This window comes from Embiotoca jacksoni, unplaced genomic scaffold (assembly GCF_022577435.1).
Source record: "Embiotoca jacksoni isolate LCO1_2020_lvr unplaced genomic scaffold, fEmbJac1.0.p SCAF_82, whole genome shotgun sequence".
NCBI classification, from domain to species: domain Eukaryota; kingdom Metazoa; phylum Chordata; class Actinopteri; family Embiotocidae; genus Embiotoca; species Embiotoca jacksoni.
Window position 1 is genome coordinate 142,687 of NW_027185439.1, and position 21,290 is coordinate 163,976.

Sequence of the window (21,290 nt, forward strand, 5' to 3'; positions counted from 1 at the left end):
TTTTTTTTTACAGAGGGGGTTTTGGATGTTTTCTTTTAATCCCTCCTATAAATCAGAAAATACTGTCAACAGTCATAAAAAAAAAAATCCATGTTTTTCAGAATAAAATGTGATTTAAAACCCGGCTATGAATTATACATAAACTAAGTCCTCAGTAAAAAACTTTCAGAATATAGATGGGAATAAAAAAACAGATGTAAGTGTTGCTGAAGAGGAGATTCATTTTGAGAAAACAAGAATTAAACATATTAAAGATAAAGTACATTTGTATTGTAAAATTAAAGGCCAATTTTTTTTTCAAACTTCTTTTTCAAACAGCTTTTCATATACAGAGCAGAGAAACATAAAACTGAGGATTTCTGAGCCCATGCGGTGATTTCCACAACAGAATCATGGCTGGTTTTAAGATGAAGATGAGAGTTTTCGTTTTGTATTAACTTTATATTTGTCATATATTTTGGTTTAGACTCATCTGGTACTTCATACATTTCTATTCCTGTTTGACAGCATTATTTGACAGCCATCGTTTTATTTTGAAAATACTACGATGTTTCCTGGTGTTGACAACGGGATGAAAACTGAAAACACCTCAGACTTCTATGTTCAACTGAAACTTTGCAGTGAAAATGAAACTACCTGTCAGTTTTGAAAAACTGATTTTATTTCCTAAAGTTCATCGTGTCTAAAAGAAAAAAAGTGACTGAAGCAGAAAACATGAAGTCGTCCATCAAGTTAAAGGTCAGAAACGTCTCCGTCACCTGCTCAGCTTTGTGTTTGTTGTTTTCTCCTTCTGTCAATCAGCTGTGTTTTATTCAGACGAAGAGAAAGAGAAAACACGATTCCTCCTTTAGCTTCGTCTCCTGTTTTAACTGAGGAGCAACAGAGAAGATGAACGGAGCACTGATTAGGTTAGGTTAGGTTGGACTGTGGCGCCATCTAGTGGCCGACTCTGGTACATATACAAGCTGCCCTGTTCCAACGTTTCCTTCATGATCCCAGTTTGATGACCCAAGTGTCGAGTTTTCTTAAACAGAAAAGAGACAGAAAATTACCAAGAAGAGAAACAAAATAACATAAAACAACAACAAAGACAAAACTAAACCACAACAAAGAGACACAAAACAATACAAAACAACAACAGATACACAAAACAACAACAAAGAGACACAAAACAACAACAAAGACAAAACTAAACCACAACAAAGAGACACAAAACAATACAAAACAACAACAGATACACAAAACAACAACAAAGAGAAACAAAACAACATAAAACAACAACAAAGACAAAACTAAACCACAACAAAGAGACACAAAACAACAACAGATACACAAAACAACAACAGAGACACAAAACAACAACAAAGACAAAACTAAACCACAACAAAGAGACACAAAACAATAACAGATACACAAAACAACAACAAAGAGACACAAAACAATACAAAACCCAAGGCAACGCAACCCAAGGCAACGCAACCCAAGGCAACGATGACGTAAGCGATCCCAGTTATTGACCAGCTGGAAACACTCGTCTCCTGTAAAACCTCCAGGAGATCACATCCCAACATGGATGTCATCGTTTGAACCGTGTTGTGTGTTGAAGTTACTGCTCCATTAGAAGTTATGCAACCTACGTTGTCATGGCAACGACTGTGATTAAAGGTTGTTGTTGTTTTGTTTTTTTTAATCGTCCCAATTTGTGGTTGGAAACAGGAAGTCTGTTGTTTAATACAATCATCCCCCTCCCCCCTCCCCCCTCTCCTCCTGAGAAATCTCAAGCACCAAACAAACTGAATCAGATCACGACCATATGTGGACACAAACGCAGCATCGACGTCAAACAGAAACACAAGCAGTGAAGGAAAAGAACACACACACACACACACACACACACACACACACACACACACACACACACACAGACACAGAGACACACACCTGTAGAAACACATCCACTCCTACCTGGTGGTGGCGGTTTCATCTCTGAACGTCCAGGTGGAAACTTCCCAGGATGAGAAAGTGTTGTTTAGAGTTTAGAGTTTCAGAGTTTAGAGTTTCAGAGTTTAGAGTTTCAGAGTTTGAGAGTTTAGAGTTTCAGAGTTTCAGAGTTTAGAGTTTCAGAGTTTAGAGTTTCAGAGTTTCAGAGTTTAGAGTTTCAGAGTTTCAGAGTTCAGAGTTTCAGAGTTCAGAGTTTCAGAGTTCAGAGTTTCAGAGTTTCAGAGTTTAGAGTTTCAGAGTTTAGAGTTTCAGAGTTCAGAGTTTCAGAGTTTCAGAGTTCAGAGTTTCAGAGTTTCAGAGTTTAGAGTTTCAGAGTTTAGAGTTTCAGAGTTTAGAGTTTCAGAGTTTAGAGTTTCAGAGTTTCAGAGTTTAGAGTTTCAGAGTTTAGAGTTTCAGAGTTTAGAGTTTCAGAGTTCAGAGTTTCAGAGTTTCAGAGTTTAGAGTTTCAGAGTTCAGAGTTTCAGAGTTCAGGTCTGCAGCTCTGAGAAGAAACAAGTTCAAAATAGTTTATTTATTTATGTTTGATCTGAGAACCCTGAAATGAAGATGGATTAATTCTCACATCGTGTGTCATCGTTTACAGATGACGTGTGACGGGTCGTCTTGACGGACAACTGTGGACACACTCGCTCACACACTTCTAGTTCGAGAAGAACAACTGCAGAGACACAAAACAATACAACTAGAGAATAATACGCCACAAATTTACCACAAAATAACACAGAGATGCAAAACAACCGAAAACAGACATTAGACCACCACAAACAAACAAACACAAAAAGACACAAATAACCACAAAGAGACACTAAATGTCCACAAACATCCGGTTGTCCGGACAGGACTCTGTAATATGAGCGGATTAAGACTCACATGTCCTCAGGTCTCCGGTTACTGTTCGTCCTCCATGTTTCCTTCAACCTCCAACACCTGTTCACCTGCTTCTTCTTCTTCTGGCTCTATTAACGGTTGTTGGCAAACAGCGTTGTAATCAGGTGAAACACCGCCACCGTCTGGCTCGGAGGGGAAACGCACCGTGAAGAAGCCTCCAGTTTAAAAGCGATTCTGATTTCTGCTTTATATCTTACTTTTAATCTATTTCCAAACACTCTGTCTGAATGGTGACACATGAATAAACCTGCTATTTGGTCTCTTCTTTACCTTCTCCAGAAGAAATGTCTTAACTCCTTCCTTTAACCCCGATCAACTCACAAAACTTCCCCCGAAACTCTCTCATCTCCACAAAACCACTTATATATATAAATATATAAAAAGTAAATTGTTTTATGGAACAGTATGGAGCATCCTAAGATGGCGCCGCGCTAGCGGCAGCCTGTTGCGGCAGCTCCCCTCCCCTTGTTATTAGTATTATTAGTATTTTTTTAAGCCTTTCTCCTCTCTTTGGAGTTGTTGTTTTTTGTTTTTTTTCTTTCTCTCGTGTTAAGTTAACGGACCGTAATGGACCGTAATTTTTCCACGTTTCTGGCTGAGGACTCTGTTATTGTTTACTCTGGTGATCAGCTGATCGCGCTGAGTAGACCTCTACTGCTGCTGCCCGGAGCGAGGCCTGAGATCCCCGTTGAACTTCGGAGAAGACGGCGGGGTTGCAGAGCTGGAGCTAAGCTAAAGGCGGAAAGGAGGAAATACAAACCAGCGGTACCGGAGATCTTAATGGGGAACGTGAGGTCGTTGGCCAACAAGACGGATGAGCTCAGCGCTGGTAAAGACCCAGAGAGAGTACCGGGAGTGCTGCATCATGTGTTTCACCGAGACGTGGCTGCACTCACATCTCCCGGATCACAGCGCGGCCGTACCCGGCTTCAGGACTGTTCGGGGGGACGGAGACGTTGTTCGGAGCGGCAAGAAGAAAGGTGGAGGGATTGAAGTCTCTGTGAACGAGAGGTGGTGCAATCCCGACCACGTGTGTGAAGGAACGTTTTTGTGGCCCGGACATTGAACTTCTAGCCGTGGGGATGCGCCCTTATTATTTACCGAGGGAGTTCACGTCCGCCATTGTTATCGTTGTTTACATTCCTCCATCAGCTGACGTAGAGGCAGCAGTGGACACCATCTACTCCACTGTGGCTAAACTTCAGACTCAGCATCCCGGTGCATTTTTGGCAGTTACTGGAGACTTTAACCAGTCTGGATAAAGTACTGCCAACTTTGCACCAGTATGTTAACTGCCCCACACGGAACAATAAAACTCTGGACTTACTGTATGCTAATGCCATGGATGCATACAGTACTACTGCCCTTCCCCCCCTTGGTAGATCAGACCACAACCTGGTCCTGCTGACTCCCAGGTATGTCCCCCTGGTGCAGAGGCAGCCTGTGACCACCAGGACTGTGAGGAGGTGGACACAGGAGGCCAAAGATGCCCTGCAGGACTGCTTTGGGTACACGGACTGGGATGTGCTGTGTGGACCACATGGGGAGGACATCAACAGCAGGACGGACTGTATCACAGAATACATCAAATTCTGTGAACACACCACCGTACCATCCCGGACTGTAAAATGCTTCCCCAACAACAAGCTGTGGATCACCAGTGACCTGAAAGTTCTTCTTAATAAGAAGAAATCAGCCTTCAGGTCTGGGGACAGGGAGGAGCTCAGGAGAGTGCAGCGCCACCTGAAGGAGAAGATGAGGGAGTGCAAGGACTCCTACAGGAGGAAGCTGGAGGCCAAACTCCAACAGAACAACGTGAGGGAGGTGTGGACCGGTATGAAGGAGATTACTGGGTTCAAGGGGAGAGAGAGACGACCAGGGGGCTCCCTGAAGAGGTCAAATGAACTAAACTGTTTCTTCAACAGGTTTAGTTCACCACCCTCATCTGTCTCCTCCACACCTCACACCTCCAAAACACCTCTGCTGCCTCCCCCCCTCCCCCCTCTGCGCCCCCTGGTGAACTGCATAGAGCCCTCAATCTCAAAGGGCTCTTCCTCCATCGACACCTCGACCCCCCCACCTCCTCACCCCCCTCTCTGTGACGACTGGCCAGGTTAGGAGACAGCTGGAGAGAATCCACCAGCGTAAGGCTGCAGGACCTTACGGCATCAGCCCCGTGGTCCTGAAGACCTGCGCCGTCCAGCTGGCTGAGGTCCTACAACACCTCTTCAACCTGAGCCTGAAGCAGGAGGAGGTCCCGGTGCTGTGGAAGACGTCCTGTCTGGTTCCTGTCCCCAAGAAGAAGTCTCCATCTGGCCTCAACGACTACCCTTGCCCTCACATCTCATGTGATGAAGGTGCTGGAGAGGCTGGTCTTGGCCCACCTCAGGCCGCTGGTGAAATCTTCTCTGGACCCTCTGCAATTTGCGTACCAGCCTCATGTGGGAGTGGACGACGCCATCATCTACCTGCTGCAACGAGCTCAGTCTCACCTGGATGGAACCGGTGAATCTGTGAGAATCACCTTCTTTGATTTCTCCAGTGCATCCAACACCATCCAACCACTGCTGCTGAGTGAGAAGCTGCGGGTGGTGGGGGTGGACGCGCCCACCGTCTCCTGGATCAATGACTACCTGACAGGCAGACCACAGTTTGTCCATCTGGGCAGTGTGCTGTCTGATACGGTGGTCAGTGGTACTGGAGCTCCTCAGGGAACTGTTCTGTCTCCTTCCTGTTCACCTTCTACACCACTGACTTCCAGTACAACTCAGAGTCAAGACATCTGCAGAAGTTCTCTGATGACTCTGCAGTGGACGGTGTATAAGGGATGGACGGGAGGATGAGTACAGGACAGTAGTGGAGGACTTTGTGGAGTGGGCAGGAAGAAATCACCTGCTCCTGAACGTGGCCAAGACCAGAGAGATGGTGGTCGACTTCAGGAGGAAGACGACGGCTCCACAACCGCTGAGAGTTCTGGGAGAGGAGGTGGACATGGTGGAGGAGTACAAGTACCTGGTGTCTCCATGACAACAGACTGAACTGGAAGACCAACATCAACGCTGTCTACAAGAAGGTGATGAGTCGACTCTTTTTCTTGAGGAAACTTCGATCTTTCAATGTGTGCAGCGAGATGTTGGAGATGTTCTACCATCTGTTGTGGCCAGTGCATTGTACTTCACTGTGGTCTGCTGGGGGAGCAGCATTGGAGCCGGTGACACCAACAGACTTAACAAACTGGTTAAGAAGGCCGGCTCCATCATCGGCTACAAACTAGATAGTCTGGAAAAGGTGGTGGAGAGGAGGACGCTGAACAAACTATTGTCCATCTTGGATAATCCTGTCCACCCTCTCAACCACCTGCTGCAGGGACAGAGGAGGACTTTCTCTAAAAGATTCCTCCAGCTCCGCTGTCACAAGGACAGATACAGGAGATCATTCCTGATACAGGAGATCATTCCTGATACAGGAGATCATTCCTGCCCACTGACATTAGACTTTACAATAACTCACCTCTGGCAAAATCCATCACAGTACAATAACACTGATGACTGTGTTTCTTGGTTGCTTGTATATTATGTGTATATTATATATATAGATATATACTGTACTGTATGTATATATATATATATATATATATATGTTGACTGTGTTTATTGGTTTGTTGTATATAATATATATATATATATATATTTAATGTACTGTATATATACTGTATATGCTGTGCATTTTATATTTTATATTTATATTTTTTACTACTATTTACTGCTATTTTATTTTATTGCTTTTCTATTATATATTCTATTATTTTATTCTATTGTTCTATTATTGCTTCTGTATGTATGCTGCTGTGGCGAAAAAATTTCCCCTCGGGGATTAATAAAGTAAATACCTACCTACCAGTAGTTTCCTTCAACAGCAGGAGAAGTGAGGAAATATATGATCATGAAAAAAAACAAGCGTGAGACCTGTTTTTTCATCTCGAGTTTATTCTGGAACGATAGGAGTGGAGGATTTTCACAATAAAGCATTTCCTGTTTATATTTTAAATCCGTTTTTAATCCAAGTACAGGGGCGTTCACCGTCCTGTGGGAGATCTGAGCGCTAATGACCCTGAGTTGGCTATTGTTTGGTTTGTCGAACACGCCTTGAATAACTTTACAGACACACGAGATGCATTTTATAAGAAGACACAAAAACAGGACATGACATTTTAACTGTTCAGTAAATTTCCTTCACCTTCGCGGCTCAGCGGCGTGTTCGGTGTTTACGAGACTTGAAGAGCTTCACGCAACTTTTGGGGAAATATTTGTGACAAATGTTTCTTTTACAAACACAAAGACAAGCGACAAGCTCAAGTTTATTATTTGACTTAAAATTTTAACCTGAGGAGGAAGTGACATCATGTTCCTTCAGAAATAATCTCCGGATCACCGATCACGTCCCAAAACAAACAAAAACAATCAATATCTTTTACTTTCGAAGGTAAAATCCTGTATTTTCTTTATAAAAAAAAAATGACACTGGACATATGAGGAGAGTCTTTATGTTATAACTGCTTTTGACATTTATTAAAACAATAAAAGTCTAATAAAATACTCCCAGTGCAGATTTTGTTTGGATTAAAAAAATAAATTGAGATAAACAGCTTTTCAACGTTAGGCTAGCAGCGTGTGCTAAGCTAAACTAAACAATTTTACAATTCTTATTTGTCTCAAAACTATGTAAACTATGTTACTTTGCTAACTAGCTGTCAGGCTCGTAGTCGTAAAAGAAATGTGTTTTTTTTAACCTCCAGAGAATTTAAAGTCGGCGACTGGACGTTTCCAAATGCACCTTGGGAGTTGTAGTTATTATTTACACAGATTGGACATTCAATTTTTTTCTTTTTTTTTTAGAACAAAAAATATATATTTTCAAATAGTTCTTTATTAACTGATTGAACCAGAATCCTCCTCAGGTTAACGAGAAAAGTTCAGTTTCATTTTCTACTATATGTTTCTACATGAGACGACTACAATGCTGCAGACCAACACATAACACAACGTTTCAAAATCAAAATAAATGTTTGTTATTTTAAAGCAATGTTTTATACAATAGAAAGCTGAAAAAATAAAAAAAATAAAAAGTAAAGTCAGCGAGTGCAGTGTTTTTTTCTTCAGTAGGCCTTCATGGCGATGGACGAACCTCCGGCGCTGTCGTAACGTTTGATCTGGTGGATCATCAGGAGGGAGATCAGCAAGCCCAGCAGCTGGACAGACAGGTGGACAGACAGGTGGACAGACAGGTGGACAGACAGGTAGACAGACAGGTGAGCAGTCAGAAAAACATATCTTCTTATAAAGAAACTTTTTATTTCAGTTTCCCGCCTAATTATTTGTTAATAGTTGAATTTGTTGTTGTTTTTGTTTATGCGAGCGAGAAATTGAAACCAAAGGACAAATCGTCTTTTATTGACTTGGGAGTCTTTTTAGCTCCAGCCCCTGGTGGCCCTCGGCGGTATCGCACTTTAAGGCACTTTCCCGAAAAGAGAGATAAACAAGGGAAAAACAGCGGCGCTTACTGCGGTGACGGCAAATCCGAAGCAGATGCCCATGACGACGTGGAAGAAGATGTCGACGTACATTATGATGGTGTCGGCGCAGCTCTGCGGAAAACGAGACGGAAAAACACGGTCGTTATCGAGAAACACGTCCGGCTGGAGAACTGGACGCTGTTTGGATCGGCCGGTCCTGAGATACCTGAGAATAGATCTGGTCCGGGCCCGAGGCTCCCTGCATGGAGACAAAATGGGCTAATTAGCAAAGATTAAAAAAAAGAAAAGGCAGCGTTTGAAAGTTTCCAGAAAGTCACCAAATAAATCCTCATCTTATAGTTTACCATCATTCATTCGTTTATCTCTTAATTTGTCTCAAATTCAGATGTCTTGTGTTTAAGTAAATGAGATTAACATTTTGTCTACGAGGTCAAAAGTCAAATGTCTCAAGTCATAAATCAGGTTAAACGACAGCAGATGTTTTTCCTTCGAGGTTACGAGCCGTTAAGCAGTTTTTCCGCGACACGTTGGACACCAGCTGGTCGTCGTCGCCGTTTATTTGATTTAACGTGTTCTCAGCCGTCACTACGGAGGCAGGAAATGGCCTCTTAACGATTCATAGGTTGTTTTTTTGGGGCCTTATGAATCGGAAACCCTCCGATTTCTAGCACAGTTTCTAAATTTGACATTCCAGTTGAATTGTTTTCTAAAACTCACCCGAGGTTTGGTTTTGCAGCCGTGTCCTCCCTGTGCGTTTGTTCTGTATGAGGACGAAGACTGGCATGTGCAGCTGTACGGGATGCGGTCGCCCCAGTCGTCGGCGCTCACCACTCCGCAGCAACGGGCCTGAAAACCACGAGCGAGTGCGACGTTCAGCGGGCGGTAACCGTGGAAACCAAGGCGACACCCGCGAGGGTAAAACGGTACAAAAGATATATTACGGTTTGCTGCAGCTCGTTCATCAGCGCCGTCATTTCCTGGTTGTCCATGATGGGCTTCACCAGTTCGCTGGAGGCGGACCTTAAGTTGTCCCGCATCTACGAGGGGCCGAAGGAACGCCGTCGGCGTCGAGGAAGACCGAAGACGAAGAACAACATTAGCGTCAGGACAGACTGGAAGGACGTCACCGTCAGACGGCAGAAGAGGGAAACGTACGAACAGATATCTCAGAGGATCGGTTACCTTGTTTCTTGCGACGGTGGCGACGATGCCAAAGATCATCATGATGACCATCCCGACGGCCATGAAGCACGCGAACTGGACGAGGAAAGAAAACATCGAAGCCCAGACTCGTCACTCAGTTCTTCATTTGTTTTTTATTTGCTGCTCGATTCTTTTATCGTTTGTTTTTTTTACGTACGATTTTAAGGGGGAGTTCTTTATCGGCGCAGCCGGCGTAGATTCCCAGGCAGGAGATGCCGAGGACGCCGATGGAGAAAATCCAACTCCATCCCAGACTGGGACTCCCGACGGCTGACAGCTGATCGGGACAAAGAATTATTAAATCATCCGATAAAGTGGAGAACGTTATATTAACGTGATATTTGACAAATAGTTGACAAATATTATCACCTAGCAACGCATATCAAAACGGTACACCGTGAATCACAAATGAACCGTCGTGCTTAAAAAGCTGAATTGAAACGGAGACTTCGAGAGCTGGAAGACGAAAACTGTTGTTATACTGAGCGTCTTATTTTTAGACTTCTGAAAACATTCGTTCTCGTACACTTCGTCAACCCTCCGAAACCGCATGTTTACTTCCGCATTAAGGAAACGCTTTGAGCCAAAACGTTGTGCATGCGACACCTTCGTGAAATAAACATGAAATAAACAAAGAGAAGTGAAACTGCAGCTGAAAAAATGGCAAATTTTGGTGACTGTCAACGACTCCTGCGTGCCTCCTTCAAAATAAAAGCCTTGCGGCAGAAATTATTTCAGATTAAATTAAATTTAGAGATGAGCTTCACGAGTTCGAACACATCACGTTTCAACTGTCACGATCAATCAGTTCATATATATATTATTTAATAAGAATGATTCAATTGTCACTTTTTTTAATAAGAGACAAAGACGGGAAGAGAAAGTGGAGAGGAAATGTGTAAATATATCTCAGTTCTCTGAGGAACCACGTGGGCATCGACGGATCTAAACCCTGCATCCTGGAGAGGTTGGATATAAACACGGGAGGAAAACCCGATTACACGTTTTGGGAAAAGGCAAAGAATGGAAAGTGAATTTGATTATTGCAAAGCGAAGAGCCAGAACTGTTATTCCACGGAGATTTCTTCTGCCGCTCTGAGCTTCTGATCTGATAACCGTCCTGTTTTGGTTTTTTTCCTGCAGCGTGGAAGTGAGTCGACCGTGTGAGAGTGGAAACTGCCTCCAGGCTGCATCTGTTCTGCATTAAGAAAAAAAGAAATCGCATGTGGCCCGCAGCCCGCCTCTGTATAAACACTGCCGGTACTTCAACTACATTTTTTTTATTTTTTTTTATCCATTTCTAAACAGGTATTATGTATTTCAGATGCTGACCGTCGTACGTCTAAACAAAATCAGGCTCTGTTTTCACCAAATGGAAAAGAAAACGGGTCTTTGTTTTTATTTGGAAAGCTTTAAAAGAGAAAAGTTTCCTGATTGAAACGTTTCGAGCGCATCGACACAAACAAACTCTTGACATGACATTTGTTTAAATTGTTGCGTCACGTCTGATATCCGGTTTGATGGCGAGTCACGTTGCAGTAAATCTGCTGCCAACAGACGTCGGAGGGGGAAACTGTTGACGGGTGTTTGGCAGAGAAAGCGCGAACCCGACAAAGATAACGGACAAAGAGGGGAAATCACGCAGCAGCACCAAGGGTTTTGATTTCATATTTGGGGGAAAAAAAGTGTGTGTGTGTGTGTGTGTGTGTGTGTGTGTGTGTGTGTGTGTGTGTGTGTGTGTGTGTGTGTGTGTGTGTGTGCGTCCACCGAAACTCAAAACCTCAAATGGTTGTTTTAACAGTTGTGCGTCAAAAAGTGTCAAATTATTCCTTGAACCAGAAGTGACCATATTTGGATGAGCAAGGGGCGGAGCCAGCGGTGGCACTGACCAAGACCCTGAAGGCGCTATGCCCCGCCCACCTGTAACCGAAAACCTGAATGGAACACAGGCCTGTCAATCAAACCAGACCTCCCCTCCCCCCATTAATTTGTAATTACTTAACAAATAATACCAAAAAAAAGATACGCAATCACACAAACAGACTGGACTGAACACAGATCATTAACCAGGATTGTTGTTGTTGTTGTTGTTTACCTGGTTGCTGTAGGCGGTGGCTTTCACTGTCCCGAATATCATCAGACATCCGAAGATCTGAGGAAAACAGTATCACAGAGTTAGTTCAACAAAATTATAAAGCTCCGTGGACGTAGGTCCAAAAGTGCCAAAAATGAAATATACATTATTATTTTAAGATATTTAGAAAAGAAAACATGTTTGATGTTTGTCATAACTTTAAAGAGCATTTTTGCCTTTATGTGTTGTTGTTTTTTGGGTTTTTTTTTTTAAAGGACTTAAAAAGCTTTAAAAGTGACTGGAAATTACTGTCAGAGGTGTAATTTCTTCCAGGCTTTGTATGCGTAGCTGTTCCCTGCTGAGGTTTGGACGTCTGAGGAGCGCCTGCTATTTCTAAACTGGGACACTTGGGGGCGACAGAGAGCTGAAAAACGTCCTTTCAGATCCGATGACATCGAACTGAAGGATGGTTGAAACCTCAAACAGACCTCATGAGAAACCTCTACAACTTAATTTAATAAAACTTAATTTAAATCCAAATAACCTGGAACAAAAATAAACGGGAATTTAACCTTGTGTGCATGATCAAATATTAAAAAAAAACTAATTAGAAAGATGTTACACAGTTGAGACACATTTAAACTTTGACTTCTTATTTTTCAGACCACATTTAGTGTTATTCTTTTGCGCAAATTCATTACGTGTTTTACACAGGAAGTGTGTGTGTGTGTGGGGGGGGGGGGGTGACCTAATTACCACACAGGTCTTCGCTGCTTTCCCTGCTTGATTGCAGGTTTTGGGTGTTTTCCGTTTGTCTTTTACTGGAAGTCACCTTTTGGTTTTTTTTTTGCTGTTATTTTGTTGCTTCATTTGAGCAATAAACAAAATCTAGACCTGATTATTGTTTTGGAAAATGTAGGTTTTGTTGAACATTTTTTCACAGGAACTCTTAATTTGACCAAAACACTTGTTGATAGTTACTTTAAATAAATAAACTTATTTTAGGATTTTAGATGTTTTTGGTTTAATGCTAGTTTTTTTTTTTTTTAAGAATCTTTTTAAAGTGAATTTTTTTCTTCTTTTTTTTTTCCCCTCCTTTTTTCTTTAATAAAAGTTGAAAATCCCAAATAAATCACGGAGTTTTTTGTTGTTGTTTCTAAACAATCTAAGATCAGAGAAAAAAAAAAACCTCCTGAGTTCACAGTTTTCTTTCGGCACCAACATAAATGATTACGTAATAAACAAAACTACCTGAAGACACAAACAAAAACACAAAAACTCACTAAAAGTGTAAATAAAAATGAGAAACTTACCGCAAACACCACATTGAAGAAGATAAAAAGGCACTTGAGGCATCCGTTAATTTTTGCCATCTTTGGTTTTTTTGGGGTGATTGACTCCTCGAGGTGAAGCAGCCTGTGAGATGATGTGCAGCAGTGTGAGCGCTGATAAACTGCCTGCAGAGTGAATGAAGACGAACACAGAACCACAACACATAGATCTGATCTGCTGCCAAACGCAGGAATTCACAGAGGACCTTGCAGGATTGCAAAATCACCAAATCTTCACGTTTTCAGCTTGAAAAGTGAAAACAGAAACTTTATGAAGTCAATAAAGCATCTAATTAAAAAAGGTTTTAAGTAAACTACAGTTGAAGATGTGTTTGTTTCTTTTCTAACTTTTTAGAAAACTTTTTGAAAAGAGGCATGGGAGCAGGAAGAAAAAAAACTGTGGGCAGAGAAAGGGGGGCGGGAGGGGGTTGGCCACGCCCCTTTCCTAGAATCATGGTGTCGCAACATATTCATGAGCCGGCCAAAAAAGAAAAGAAAGAAGAAACCAACCCAGGACAGTTTGTAAGGAGTCATAACGAAACTCAGGTCAACAAAATAGAAGTAAAATGTCCTTATTATATTTATAGAAAATTGTAATTCTCTTTAAAAATGATTTCCAGGTTTAAAAACACTTCCTCAAGCTCATAAGTAGCTTTTCTGGCTGCTTCTATCAAAAGTGAATTAATTCAGTGGCAGTTTTTCATTTTCTTTTATTAATTATTATCCAGGGACTCGGAGCAGGAAATCTTGCCGACTGGAGGTTGCGTTCAGGAATGTGCAGGTTGGAGCTGTTAAGGTCTTTTTATTTACGAGTCTTATTGTTAAAAGTGTTTACGAGAGGAAACAGGACAACCGCACGATCACGGCACGTAAGAAACACAAAATCAAATGCAAGCTACGAGACTGAAAACCAAATATTGGACGGCTGAGATCTTCGGGCCCACTGCTTTAAAAAAAAAAAACAGCAATGAATTTGTCGTGGAAATCACCGCATGGGCTCAGGAACACTCGGCTGTAAGCGTCATCATCTGATTAACCTTCGTCTTCTCACACAGTATTAAACGAACTCTTCAATTCTGTGACACTACAAATCAACTCTGTCTTTAGTTGCCAGATTTACAGCCAACCAGCGCCAGCTGTTGCCGCAGCAACTGGTAAAAACTAAAAATAGGAAACGTATAAATCACACCGGGTGGAAGGAGAACTGCGTTTCATCAGCAGCAGCTCTGAAGGAGAAACGAAAGTGTGACTTATGTCACAGCTGAAGTTACCCTGCAGATGTCGTAAAAGGAGATGAATTATTCATCTGCAACCTTCCTGTTGATCTTCACATGAATCTTTGTGGTTTTGTAAAAGCCTTGTTTATTTGAGCTGACTCACAGTTGGAGCTCTTCGAGGTCTCAAAATGGACTTGACTCATTAGTACAAAATGCCGAGCAGTTATACAGCCGTCGGGTTCAGGAGCCTCCGGTCTGCCGTCGCCATCTCGTGTTTTGTGGAGCCGGAAGTTGACCATATTTGGAAATCAAGGCACTGAAACCAGAAACACGAAAATTGTCCTGACAGGTTTTATTGGGGAAGAAGCTGCAGGTGGGACAGATTGGAAGAACTGGGAGCAGGTGAGGTGGGCGGGGCATGCGGGAGACCTGGAGGGAGGGGCGGGGGGAGCGGAGGGGTGGAGTAACACACTTACTTTTGAAAAGTTCAAAATGGAGTCAAATCCATCAAATACTTGTTGAGATATTTCAGTCTGGGTTAAAAGTCTCTCCTCAGTTGATACTTTCGTTTGTTAAATGAGAGACTTTGAAATTTAATTAAGAGTTACTTCTATTTGCATCACGGCAGCATCGAGTCTCACGTTGTGCTGAAACACTTGGCTGGAAACTTCCGTGGATTCCTGCGACAACCACCACTTCTCTAAAGCTGTTTTACTTACAACGGGAGACTTCTCAACGAATTTAAAAAACAACAAAGACTTTAGATCAGGGGTGTCAAACATACGGCCCGCGGGCCAGATCCGGCCCGCCAGGGGGTCCGGCTCGGCCCACCGGATTACTTTGCTAAGTGTGAAAATTACAGAAAGACATAAATTGCATTTCTATGAGAATATGGAGGTTTATGAGTACAAACGTTTTGTTATTTTTTTTTTTTTTAATCGATCCAGTAATTACTTCAAAAACAGCGTAAATGCGACGTCTGCTCCGGAGGAAGAAGCGCTCGCTGCGAGGGAATCTGCAGAGGAGAGCCGGGGCAGAGAAACAGTCAGCTGATGTCTGAGTTTTTGGTCTTTATGTTTCTAGTTTATTGTAGAAAGACCTTAAAATAGGATTTATCATCCAAAAACCTTCACCAATGATTTAAACAGAGAAATATTGTCGTTATGTATGCGTTATTATGCTATGATTTTACTGGTCTGGCCCACTTGAGATCAAAGTGGGCAGGATGTGGCCCTTTAACTAAAATGAGTTTGACACCCCTGCTTTTGATCCAACAAATAAAGGAAGATGTGTCGGTTAAAAAAGCAAAAGGAGATTTCGGTTTTCACGCTCGCTCTGAGAAAAAAAATGATGAAAGTATGCCCACATAGTAGAATGAAGGTCACGTCACCGAGGCAGCGAGCTTCTGCAGGAGCTGCTGCAACAAACATACAAGGAAACACTTTAGACGCAGTCTGATTACTACATTTAAACATAATTACGTTTCCTCTCCAGGAAACTGCTCGCAAATTATGCAAAGATCGCTCGTTAATCAAAGACGACCGAAATAAATGTTTTACGTGTCAATTGAAAACAAACAACGATGTTCGTTTTGTTTGGAGTCGCTTCTGTTGCGTGTCGTCTGAAAGATCTGCGGCTTCTGAGCAATAAACCGAGAAAAAAAAAAAAAAGGTGTGAAACGATGACGGTGGAATGACAGTAGGGCAGCGGACGTGTTGAGGTTCGACCTCATGCTGATGCTGTTCTCAGTGTTTGACTTTCTCTGGTGGGAAGATTTGGTGACGGACATCGGTCTCGTGGAGATTAAATTGCGTTTAAACGATGCCGTGTTGTTTGTTTTTTACTCTCCAGTCCGGTTGGAAACGCTCGTTTAACTCCGGACAGAAAACCTCGGTTTGAGGAAAGCCCCGCGAGGGATGAGGAGCTGCTGTGATATTGAGCTGCGACTCCGTCGGAAAGTATTTTTAGGCGCCGTATCCTGCTGGAGTTAAGAGTTTTTAAAAAAAAAATGTGTTTGTTTGTTCTGGTGTCAGATTAAAGGACTTTCGGTCATCGGACTCTGACCTTGAGATGTCTCGGACACAACGGTGGCTCGGATAAAAGAGGCCCGGCTGTCATACTTCCTGTATTTGTCGCAACATAAAAAGACCTGGAAAGCGTTTGCTCTTGCGAAGGTTGCCCTGATGGTGGCGCTGGAGGACACGTCGGGTCACCAAAACTAAAAGCTGCAACCGTAATAAACTATTATAAAATGCATTTGTTTCAGAATATGTCATAAACTGTCACACAAAGTCCATCAGAAGTGTTTTTTTTGTTTTTATCTTGTCACCAAAGTCATTGAAGTTCATCCTCTGGGCACCGTGAATATCTACATCATGAACTTTTACAATTGTGTTTGATTTATCTCAAACTAAGAGTCTAAAATCAGAAGGTTTCATCCATCAGGGTTAGAAGCGGTTTTACTGGACTGTATATCATTAAGATGAATCCTCTGAGGATGATGAACCTTCACAGTAAATTCCATGACCAGTTGTCATTTCATAATTTGAATGAACCACCTAAATCATTGGGGTTCATCCTCTTAAGACCATGAACAACATCAGTGAAATTCTGTTTGTCCAACATAAAACTGGTTCATCCTCTGAGGAGCATTAATGTGCTCGGTACTTTTGGTGACAACCGGCATTACCTTTTGTACAAATTAGTTCTGATGACGTTTATCCTCTGGAACCGTTGCTGGGCGACCAGTTGCATCGATCGCTTGATAAACAAAAAGTCATTAATGCTTTAATATTTTATCTGGAAGAACGAATTCCCACGACAGATCATTTCTTTAATGATGGCGGAAAATAATGGAGCCTGTGAGGAGAAGGAGGAGAAGGAGGAGAAGGAGGAACTCTCCCTCCACTCATTATATCTCTGCACACACACACACACACACACTCTCACTCACACACACACACACACACACACACACACACTCTCACTCACACACACACAAACACACACACTCTCACTCACACTCACACACACACAAACACTCTCTCACACAAACACACTCTCACACACACACACACACACAAACACACTCTCACACACACACACACACACACACACACACACACACTCACTCACTCACACACACACACACACACACACACACATACACACTCTCACACACACACACACACACATACACACTCTCACACACACACACACACAGTCCAGAATAAAAACTATAAAATAACGATGACAAACATTTTCCACGTTTAATTGTTGAGTCGGATCCTCTTGAACTTTGACGTCTCTCCGACCGGTTCTTTGCCCTCCGACCGGTTCTTTCCCCTCCGACCGGTTCTTTGCCCTCCGACCGGTTCTTTGCCCTCCGACCGGTTCTTTGCCCTCCGACCGGTTCTTTCCCCTCCGACCGGTTCTTTGCCCTCCGACCGGTTCTTTGCCCTCCGACCGGTTCTTTCCCCTCCGACCGGTTCTTTCCCCTCCGACCGGTTCTTTCCCCTCCGACCGGTTCTTTGCCCTCCGACCGGTTCTTTCCCCTCCGACCGGTTCTTTGCCCTCCGACTGGTTCTCACGGCCTCCACGATTAAAACTCTGTTGACTCGCGGAGTGCAACGACCTGTTTGTTGTGAGATCAAATTATTTATATTTTTAAATGAAGATAATTTATCAAATAAAATAAACATCAGTTTGTTCGTCGATACTTTCTGACATCTCGGTTCCAATCGAATTCATAAGGACGTCTCCTTTTTCTTTTTCTTCTTCTTTTTTTTGGACCTTTGACTTCCCGTCCTCGAGGTGAATCATCCGGCGTGTCGATGTCGACCGCTCGGACGGACGGAGGTTCGTTTTAATTGTGTTTGGAGTTTAACGACGGCGTTGCATCATCGCTCATCCTGACCGGCAGATGACCGACAGACACAACCGGGGGGGGGGGGGGGGGGGGGGGGTGTGATTCAATCACTAAACTCACTAATGAGGAAGTGACTGAATGAGCATCGAGATGAATGGAGATGAGATCTACAATCCCGTCCATGGTGTTCTGGGTCTGGCCTCGTCGCCACGACGACCGGTGTTGATGAACGGTGTTGATGACCGGTGTTGATGATCGGTGTTGATGAACGGTGTTGATGAACGGTGTTGATGACCGGTGTTGATGACCGGTGTTGATGACCGGTGTTGATGACCGGTGTTGATGATCGGTGTTGATGAACGGTGTTGATGAACGGTGTTGATGACCGGTGTTGATGACCGGTGTTGATGAACGGTGTTGATGACCGGTGTTGATGACCGGTGTTGATGACCGGTGTTGATGACCGGTGTTGATGAACGGTGTTGATGAACGGTGTTGATGACCGGTGTTGATGACCGGTGTTGATGAACGGTGTTGATGACCGGTGTTGATGACCGGTGTTGATGAACGGTGTTGATGAACGGTGTTGATGACCGGTGTTGATGACCGGTGTTGATGATCGGTGTTGATGACCGGTGTTGATGACCGGTGTTGATGACCGGTGTTGATGAACGGTGTTGATGACCGGTGTTGATGACCGGTGTTGATGACCGGTGTTGATGACCGGTGTTGATGAACGGTGTTGATGACCGGTGTTGATGATCGGTGTTGATGACCGGTGTTGATGACCGGTGTTGATGACCGGTGTTGATGAACGGTGTTGATGACCGGTGTTGATGATCGGTGTTGATGACCGGTGTTGATGAACGGTGTTGATGACCGGTGTTGATGACCGGTGTTGATGACCGGTGTTGATGATTGGTGTTGATGACCGGTGTTGATGAACGGTGTTGATGACCGGTGTTGATGAACGGTGTTGATGACCGGTGTTGATGAACGGTGTTGATGACCGGTGTTGATGAACGGTGTTCCAACAAAGTGTGAAACTTCCGTAAAAGACGTAATTATTTAGGAGCGAACTTTATTCATTCACGCAATAAAAGATGCTTCACGATCAAATCTAAATACATCGTTCACGACGTTATTGCTTAAATCTTTCTTCATTTTAATTTGTATTTACTGGCTTCAAAAATAAAAAGTGTTTAAGATTATTTTTTTTTGCGTAAAATTTTTTGCCTTTTTATTTTTTATTTCATAAAACGTTTATAAGCTCATGAGTCAATAATCCTTTTCAGAGACCGTTGGCTCTTTGTGTGTTTTTTCCCATCATGCATCACTAGTCTCTAGTCTTCTCGGTAATCTAACCGAAGCTTTGTGAAATTGGCATCTCGCCAAAAACACAACGACAACTGCAGTGGAGAAAAAAACAAGTTCCTCAGTCAACAAAGATAAAACAGTGAATTTCATTTCAACAGTCTGACATTTTTACTTTCATTTCCCCTGAAATGAAAAAGACGTTAGACGTGTTTCAACAAAATGAAACTTGCTGGAAATTATTAGAAAAGAAAAAGAAGGCAGGAAGAGACAGTTTATTTATTTCTATTTTCACTTAAAAACACTTTATACACATTTTTTTTTTTAAATGTGTTTTCTTGTGCAGATAAGTGGAAAAAAACTCAGAAATAAAGCAAAGAGACAAAGTTCCAACATTTCCTGTCTCTCGACAAACTAACAAATAAACAATACCAAAAATATTCAGAACTAATCAAACTGTACAAACACATCAAATTCATCTCCAGCTGCAGTGACAGCTGGACGGAAACCAGACAGAAATACTTTGTTTATACGAGCTGCATCTTGAGGATCTGATTTTAAAACAAACTCAGAAGCCGACTTCAATATTTATATTTTGAACACCCTGTCTCATTTAAATCAATATTTATTTTAATTTTACATCATTTTTTTGAGGTATTTAACTTCTCAAATTAGCAGCTCATGAATGAGGTGGAAACAGAGCAGAGTGACGCCTCCTGTCAGAACAAATGATCTCATCGTGGCTTTCGGGAGGGAGATTTCTATCTCAGCTCGCTTCTTTAAAAACAACCTGAAACTAGTCGCGCTTCTGCAAATCAACCGAGCAGCTGGAGAGGAATTTAAAAACACCTTTCACCAGCTGGATATTTAAATTGATATCTAACGATCTTCATCTTTAGTTTGGAAGATGACTCCTGGAGAGTTTTCTGTTCATCGATCTGATGTCGCCTTGGAAACGCTGATGATGCTGAGAAAGTTTAACCTGCACTCCTATTTACTTTTAACTTATTATTTATTTTCATGATTACAGCTTTTATGTTATGTTTTTAACTATTTCTAGTTTCTTAATTTAGTTTTTTTATTTCACTCTATTTTACTGCTCTGACTCTTATTTCAACTTTTATATCTTTTAGTTTTTTAATCATCTCTATCTTTTTGTGTGCATTTAATTCAAACAGTTTTTATATAAGTTTCAATTATTATTATTATTATTATTAAGTCTTCACCTGTCTGTCAAATTAGCGTTCTGTCAATCACCATTTACACAATATTATTGTATTGAAGTTAGTTTTATTTATGGAGCTCATTTTTAATACAAGTTGTACCAACGAGCTGCAAAACATCAAACATAATCAAAACAATTTGGACTGGAAACACAAAATAAACAATAAAACAAAGTTAAAGAAATGAAAATCAATATGAAAACAAGAAAACAAAAAAAAACCACACGCGGATAAACAGGAAAAACTTTTTTTTTTTTAAATAAAACGGACTTTATCTAATAAATATGTTTTTAATCTGAATTTGAAGACTGGAAGTGAAGTTTAGACAAAAAGTTTTATTTTTAAATGTTAAAACAGAACATTAGTCAGCATCTGGTTGTTTTAACTATAATTTATTAAATTATTATCATCACTCCTTCAAATACAGGAGCTTTCATCAGTGAATCAATCAATATTTAACGATAAATTGTGACTTCGTAAACATTTATATGAATATTTATCATGAAAATCTTCCACATTATTATTTGAAGTGCATTTTTCTGATAATATTTATGTATTTTTCCATTCAACAGTTCAAACGCAGGACTTTTATTTTGTTGCTTTGCTACTTTTTACTTCCTGTACTCTTTACTCTGAAA

At 41.9% G+C, this 21,290-nt stretch overlaps 2 protein-coding genes across 2 annotated transcripts in view; both read right to left on the bottom strand.

The window, feature by feature from the left end:
• Nucleotides 1-7,226: 7,226 nt before the first annotated feature.
• Nucleotides 7,227-13,283, bottom strand: LOC138192174 (tetraspanin-8-like). Its single transcript, XM_069139417.1, has 9 exons — nt 13,013-13,283; nt 11,721-11,777; nt 9,783-9,902; nt 9,605-9,679; nt 9,364-9,459; nt 9,140-9,268; nt 8,628-8,660; nt 8,450-8,533; nt 7,227-8,137 (listed from the first exon to the last, which is right to left on the bottom strand). The coding sequence occupies exons 1-9, from the start codon at nt 13,070-13,072 to the stop codon at nt 8,045-8,047; spliced, it is 747 nt and encodes a 248-aa protein (XP_068995518.1). The 5' UTR covers nt 13,073-13,283; the 3' UTR covers nt 7,227-8,044.
• Nucleotides 13,284-19,690: 6,407 nt separating this feature from the next.
• Nucleotides 19,691-21,290, bottom strand: part of LOC138192149 (23 kDa integral membrane protein-like) — a 10,000-nt gene continuing 8,400 nt past the window's right edge. Inside the window, exon 9 of the mRNA XM_069139384.1 lies at nt 19,691-21,290. This exon is cut by the window's right edge and continues 643 nt beyond it. The gene's annotated coding sequence lies outside the window, so the exon portion shown is untranslated.

What these genes read in the sequence shown, in the direction of transcription:
- LOC138192174 (XM_069139417.1), bottom strand. Translation starts at nt 13,072, where the DNA reads ATGGCAAAAATTAACGGATGCCTCAAGTGCCTTTTTATCTTCTTCAAT. An exon ending in CCACCGCCTACAGCAACCAG is followed by an intron (nt 9,903 to 11,720) that starts GTAAACAACAAC and finishes TGTCCCGATCAG; the next exon opens with CTGTCAGCCGTCGGGAGTCC. An exon ending in CGGACCAGATCTATTCTCAG is followed by an intron (nt 8,534 to 8,627) that starts GTATCTCAGGAC and finishes CGTTTTCCGCAG; the next exon opens with AGCTGCGCCGACACCATCAT.